This window comes from Gossypium raimondii, chromosome 13, assembly GCF_025698545.1.
Source record: "Gossypium raimondii isolate GPD5lz chromosome 13, ASM2569854v1, whole genome shotgun sequence".
NCBI lineage: Eukaryota > Viridiplantae > Streptophyta > Magnoliopsida > Malvales > Malvaceae > Gossypium > Gossypium raimondii.
Window position 1 is genome coordinate 53,436,885 of NC_068577.1, and position 7,306 is coordinate 53,444,190.

At 31.5% G+C, this 7,306-nt stretch overlaps 1 protein-coding gene across 1 annotated transcript; it reads right to left on the bottom strand.

Annotated features, from left to right (window-relative positions):
* Positions 1-736: 736 nt before the first annotated feature.
* Positions 737-5,007, bottom strand: LOC105783582 (plant intracellular Ras-group-related LRR protein 6). Its single transcript, XM_052626114.1, has 4 exons — positions 4,887-5,007; positions 4,529-4,778; positions 1,905-2,074; positions 737-1,655 (listed from the first exon to the last, which is right to left on the bottom strand). Exons 2-4 carry the CDS (start codon positions 4,757-4,759, stop codon positions 974-976), a joined length of 1,083 nt encoding a protein of 360 aa, XP_052482074.1. The 5' UTR covers positions 4,760-4,778; positions 4,887-5,007; the 3' UTR covers positions 737-973.
* Positions 5,008-7,306: the final 2,299 nt, after the last annotated feature.

Genomic DNA, 7,306 nt, shown 5'->3' on the forward strand with positions numbered 1-7,306 from the left:
GGGTAGGCTACGCCCAGATCTTCCTTACTTCAGTGCACTCTCTATACTTACTTGTAACTCATATTTTTGCCTCGCTACGTACTCTGGTGCATACTAACCTTTCTATTCATCCCTTATAACTATACGGGATTCGCCATTCATTCGATGTCCGTCTAAAGGCATTGTCTTCAGATGCTCATCACGAGATTCGTTCTTCATATTCCGCCATAAAAGCATTCATTTCCAAAGTTAACCATAGTGACTTTCCTTTCAGAGTCTCGCCATGAAGGTATCCTTTTAACAGAGTTTGCCGCAAGACATTCATTTAACGGAGATAGTCACAAAAGCATCCTTTTTAAGGGAGATAGTCACAAAGGATATCCTAATTATAAGCTAAGGTTGCAACTTTGAAAATAATCGTTGAATGAAAGTTCCTTACCATAAAAAACTTCAAAGCTTCCATCTTTCTTAAGATCCCTAACCCATACTCAACTTTCCCCTTCCTTCATCTGTTCCTCTTCATTCTTTCCATCTTCGTCCCCAAAACCTATAGTTAATGCTTTTTGCTCTTCCAAATTTCTCTCCAGAATAGGGTTATGTGTCCAATAAATTTCGAAAGGGTTTCTTTCAATTGTTGGTTTTTCTCTTAAAAGATCTGGTATTGTTCTTTGATTCCATTTGATTTATTTTTATTTCATAGCAAAATGTCACTCACGGTCAAATGAGGAACAAATCCAATGAATATTTTAACATAAGGTTAAACAACTGAAAATGCACCCTTTTTTCTTCTCATAAAAGATAATCACAAATTACATTAAAAACATTTACGATTGTTATAGTATCATGTTTTACAATAAAAAAAATTCACTACAACACTAATTATAATAACATCAATGGCAAATGACAACAGACGCACCATAACTTTCTGCAATCTAAAATCCAGAGTCCACCACACAAAGTCGATTTCAGCATCCATGCAATGCGGAGTTACCTTTCATCGGGTAAAGTACCTACCAGGAGAGAAGAGTCGGCGGGGAGAGAACATCCCTATGTGCCGAGGTGAAGCAAGACCATCAATGGATCTATATTCCGAAATGAAGAACCCTTCTCTCTCCCCGTTTGATGTCCCTCTCAAAGTGTACCCACTGAAGGTCCCATATTTTACCAACTTCCCCACCCACGATTTCTTCTTCGGGGGGCTTTTATGCCCCCCATTCATTTTCTCACTCAAATACCCCTTCACCGCATGTAACCCTTGCTCGAACACCTCCGCCGGTGGTGAAACCATAGGGTTCCCTTCCACGCTAAGCTTCTGGAGCTTCATCATGCAGCCCATGGAATCGGGTAAGGTGGTTATCTTGTTGTAGCTGACGTCCAGTTCCAAGAGAGAAATGAGGAGGCCGATGGAGTAGGGTAGGTTTTGGAGGTACTGGAAGTTTTGGCTAACGTTGAGGATTTGTAAGTTGATTAAGTTCTCCAAGTCCTCAGGGAGGGCTCGGAGGCAATTGAGGCGGGCGTCGAGGACTCGTAGGGAAGTAAGGTGAGTGATGGATCGAGGGAGGAATATCAACTTGTTTGAGTTCACTGCGAGCTTCTTCAGGTTTATCAGCTCGAATCCAATAGTTTCTGGCAGCTTTGTGAGCTTGTTGAAGTTGGCATTCAGTTCTTCTAATGACCTGCCAAATATGCAACCGATTTAACTTTTTTTCTTTTTGCAGCTTAACAATTAGTTCCATATTGCAGCACTGTTAACATTAGAGATGAAATGTTTAGGGTTATGCATATGTATATTATTCTCATTCAAAATTTATATCACGTAATTAGTTATGTACTATGATTTAAATGAAAGTGATTCATGTCATTTTAAGATCCTGTCAACACTAGTAGAATATATATATATAAATAAATAAGGAAAAAAGTTAAACCTGCAATTTTCAATGGTTTTAGGGAGAGACTGGAGAAGGTTGCCGGAGACGTTGAGTGTCTTGAGCTTAGAGAGACAGCCGATGGAGTTTGGGAGAAACTTGAGCTGATTTGAGTGCACATCCAACGCCACCACATTCAGTAACCTTGCCGTCAACGATTCTGGTATGCTCTGTAATTACATCATATCAATATTTTTAATTTTAAAGCAATCATTCATGGGTAAGAGTATCTGATTGCACTATTATTCAAATTACATTTTACTAGATTAACTACTAAAAATTTCGTATATTTCTATAGCTAGAAATTAATGTGACGAATAAAATAATCAAATAATTATATATAATATTTTGATATATTGAAATTAAATTTTTACAATAAAATTAGATTAAATTTTTAACATAATGACTAATCTATTATTCAATTTAATATATAATAATTAATTTATCTATCTTTTAAATAAAATTTAACTCCTAACATACAAAACTTTATGATATTTTTACCATAATTTATTTTATATATTTAAATCATAATAAAAGCCATACTCCAATACTTCACAAGTGTGACCCAGACTTCATTTGTCATAAAAAATTATACAATGCCTATGCGGATAGAGGTGCTCATGGGTTGGGCCGGGCTCAACTAAAAATTTAAGCCCATTTACTAAGCCTAGGCTTGGGTCTGGCTCAGCCCAAAAAATGGGCCTAAAATTTTGCTCAAGTCCGACCTGGATAAAATGCTAAAACTCGGGCCTAGCCCGCCTGTATTAATTTTTATATTATTTTTATATAATTTTTAGATATATATTATACATCAAAAATACTAAAAACATCGAAATAAATATTTCTCTATAAATTGAAAATAAATTTTAAAAAATATGTAGACTTAAATAATATTAAGATAAATACAACTTAACAAGCAAATGTCTCTAAAATAATAACAAAATTAACAAATGCTTTTAAAATAATAACCGGGCCAAAAATACATTACCTAAGACCTGACCCGTTTTTTAAACGGGCCTTATTTTTACCCAAACCCTCCCACATTTTGGGTGACCTTCGGGCCGGGCCGGTGGCGCCACCCTTGATCAGTTGTACTTGTATATGCGGATAGACAACGTCAGATTTACATCCTTATCACTTCATGAAATTGTTGACTTTTAGCATATATGATCGGTGCAAAATATATTTTAATATTATAATTATTTAAAATGTATGCGGCTGATTTTTTTTAATACTTATTATTTTTTAAAATATAAGTCAATATTCTAAAAATAAAAATTATTTAAATATATTTTAGCCCATGAATTTTTTCTCTTAAATTACGAATCATAACATCTTCTTGAAATAGGTATTAATGTATATCCATCAATAATGATATTATGACTTTTTATCGTTAAATAGATAAACGCAAAATTTTAGGTCAGTTTTTAAGTCTCGAGTTTGAGTTGATCTTAAAATAAATTTAAAATTTTGTCTAAATTTGGTCCAGATTAAAATACTAAATCAAAACCGAATTTAGTCTGCCCACCCATAATAATATTTTTAAATTATTTTTATATAAAAAATTTAAAATATAATATATCAAATATACTAAATATACCAAATACATTAAAATAAAATTCTCTCAACAAAATGAAAATATATTTAAAAAGCATGCATGTGATTCGGGCATAATCCAGGCAAAAAAAATTCTACTTAAGACCCAATCCATTTTGCTAAACCCTCTCATTTTTCGAACAAGTCTTTAGACCGCGACAAATAATTCGATTCATGATAAAATCTACTTATACATAGTAATAATAATAAAAAATAAGGCGGCTAACTGTTAGTGGTCGAGGACACCGTCTTTGAAAATTTCATTGATTGAAGTAGTTTAACACGGTCGAGATAAAATTATAAAAATTTATGTTTTAGAAAAATTAAATTGAATTATTAGTTTTTTTCAAAAATAATTAAATACAAAGTATTCATTTAATCAAGGTTAAAAAAAAATCCATTTGGTCAAGAGGCTATAACCATTACCTATCCTAATCACGCTCCTCCTAAATAGTGATGATAACACGACGGAATAGTTTTAGGTCAAAATTTAAATTTTATATTAGAAAACTTAAATTGGATTATTAATTTTTATTAAAATATAAATTATTCATTTAATCCGAGGTTAAATTGAGCTTAAATTAACTGGAAGAGGTTAAAGGAAATTTTCTCCTTTTGCTATCTTCATCCTAATACTTGAATCCAATATCAAAATTGAAAAAATCCCCACAAGTCACGAAATATTAAATATTTTTATATTATATTAATTTTACAAGATTAAATATAAAAATAATTAAAATGTTATAAAAGTTAAACAAATTCTAACAAATTAGTCATAAAATTTTCACCAAAAGTTGGGAGTTTCATCCATATCTAACCCCCAAATTTTTAATTAGAAGTTCGTACCCAAATTTTAAATCAAGTCAAAAACTTGTTAAATTTAGATGATTCTGTCATTCGACAAGTCTACTACATATGATCAACAGATATGGAAGTAGAGAAGTAGAGAAGAAAAAGATCATAAGGTCTAGTCCCCTCCCCAAAGACCAAAACATACACATAGGGAGAGAGAAAGATGAGATGTATACCTGAAGATTATTATTGGAGAGGTTTAATTTACAAATGGTAGTCAAATTTAGGGAAGGTTTGGGAAGAGAATCCAAAGACATCCCACTCAAATCCACTATATTCAACCTCTCTTCAGCTTCTATAAACCTTCTCCCGCTACTTCTCTCATCTCCCTTCTTATTGTTGTTGTCCAATTCCACCATTCTCATCATCACTTGCTGCTGCTGCTGCTGCTGCTCTTCGCACATCATTTTCTAACAACTTTATTATCTAAACAACACCACAAGACTGTAAGCGGAGAGAGAGAAAGAGCATGAAAATTCTGAGACAGAAGAACAAAGGAAATGGCTGGGTTTGGGGTTCTAAAAAAGGACGTACGGAGGAGAAAGAGATGACGGTTGTCCACATCTCCCACGTGATGAAAGTCAACCCCTCTCCTTTTGTTTCTCCTTGGCTGCCCTCTCATGTCGCTCTCCCTTTTATTTTTATCATTATTCACTCTTTAGACTAAATCCAATTGGGAATTTCTTTTATTTTATTTATATGAAATTACGTACCAACCCATTATAGAAGTGGGGATACAGATCATAGGCTTATCACTATAATTTTCCTTCTTTACATCTATGATACACGGGGTTGGATACTTAGCATCTTTACTATTACTATTGGATTTCTAGCTTTATTTTATTCATAAATCCAAATTTTCAATGTTTTTCAACCTACCCAATACTATCACTTATCATTTAATCCAATCTTTCCTTCCATCTTTTATCTTTTAATCGATTTAAGCATAATTATCGATTGAGTCTTAATTTCATGTCTTTTGTTCCGAATCCCAAGTTTGGACTTTTCTTCTTCCTTCAATTCCTTTCTTTTATTAGTAGTTTATAATGTTGGTAGTAATCATATTTTATTATATAAAATTTTAATAAATTACAATTATGAATCAAATAATTATGTTGTAAAGATAAAATTTTGTACATAAAATTATCTTATAAAATAAAATAATCCTATAAAAATATCTTATGGAAATTTGTTTTCTTAGTTTTTTTCTTGTTAGCTTAATTTGATTTTCTGGTCTTGATAATGTAATGCAAATTATGAACTCATATGTATCTGGGTTTTTTTCTATTGTATTTGTCTAGTGCCAAATGAAATTTGTTTCATCTTACAAAAAGGTTCTCTTTGAATCTAGTAGTAGTTATTGTTGTTGTTTTTATTGAGATTTTTGCTCTTAGTATATTCGTCGATGTTTGTAATTTTTGAATAAATTAGTTAATAAAATTTCATAGTTAAATTATTATCTTTTATATAATTATCTTTATTAGATTTTTTGAAGGAAAGGAAAATGAACAAAGTAAATATTGACCCATTGATTACTCAATGTTTAATTAATAATAAGTTACATTATAAAGATAGATTGTGATACGAAAAGATAACTTATAAGAAATTAACAATTGATTCAAGAGACTTTTCTGTTGTCTATCAAGTTTAATTTAGAAGATATTTTATCTTGAGTATCAAAGCAGATAACTGCCTAAAAGATAGAGACATATGCGTGATTGTTTGGACTAATAATACATTGGATAAAACCTGAGTTGAATCTATCTTACATTCGTTTATTGATTTATTCACTTGTAACAGTTATAGTGTGACTTACCTCAATCTTGAGTAAGTGATTGACTATATGTATATGACTCGCATACTTTAATATATTAAAGGCCTGGGCTTAATTGGTATTAAAGTCAAAAGCCAATGTATTGAATATATTAAGGGTGTTCATTCGGTTAACCGACCGGTTAACGACCCGAAATAACATTAACCGAATTAACCGACCTTTCAAAATTTTTAACCATTAACCGAACCGAAATTTTTTCGGTTAATTCGGTCGGTTAACCGAATTAACTGAAAATTATATATTTTTTATTTTTAGTGAAAAATTAACCGAATTAACCTAATTAACCGGATTACCCGAATTAACCGAATTACCTGAATTAACCGAATTAACCGAATTGAATCACTACATAATTAAATTATTTTTAGACTTTTAGACTTTAGTTTTAGTTTTAGAATTTTATTTTTATTTATTAAATTATTTGTAATTTTTATGATTGGGTTGGGTTGGGTTGGGTAATTGGGTTGGGTTGAATACTTGGGTTTGGATTGGGTTTAGATGAATAGCGAGCCTATTTATATATTATAATTTTATTTATTAATTTTTCGGTTAAACCGAAAAAATTTGGTTAACCGACCGGTTTCGAACCGAATTAACCGTTAACTGAAAAATTAAAAAATAATTAACCGACCCCCGACCGAAAAAATTCGGTTAACCGACCAATTAACCGAATTCGGTCGATTAACCGAATTTTTTCGGTTTTACCCGAATTTTGCACACCCCTAGAATATATGACTTATGTATGGCATGACTTCATTTGTAATAGTGGAATTCATAGGTCGTTCAAAGAGTGAATAATATAATCTCACCGACATTGCATGGATTATGAAAAATGAACATGACCACAAGTTATTTATCTAGGACGAATAATTGTTATTACTATTTGTCAGTGACAATCATTTTCATCATAGAAGATGCAATGGTAACCCTGAGATAAAATAAGATCATATTGAGTGAACGAATTTTAATCCAAAGAGATTAAAAATATCTTATGAGGTAACACACTAATGACAAAGTCATTAAAGATTATTTTCATAATTGTATATAATGGGGAGTTCAATCATAGTAGTTTTAGCGGATAGCTAATTTATTAACTATTCCAATTAAAACATCAAGCAAAATA

Excerpts from the sequence above, each read along its gene's own strand:
- LOC105783582 (XM_052626114.1), bottom strand. The coding sequence starts at position 4,759 with ATGATGTGCGAAGAGCAGCAGCAGCAGCAGCAGCAAGTGATGATGAGA. Across the intron at positions 2,075-4,528 it reads TCTCCAATAATAATCTTCAG|AGCATACCAGAATCGTTGAC; the intron begins GTATACATCTCA and ends ATGTAATTACAG. Across the intron at positions 1,656-1,904 it reads AAAACCATTGAAAATTGCAG|GTCATTAGAAGAACTGAATG; the intron begins GTTTAACTTTTT and ends CATATTTGGCAG.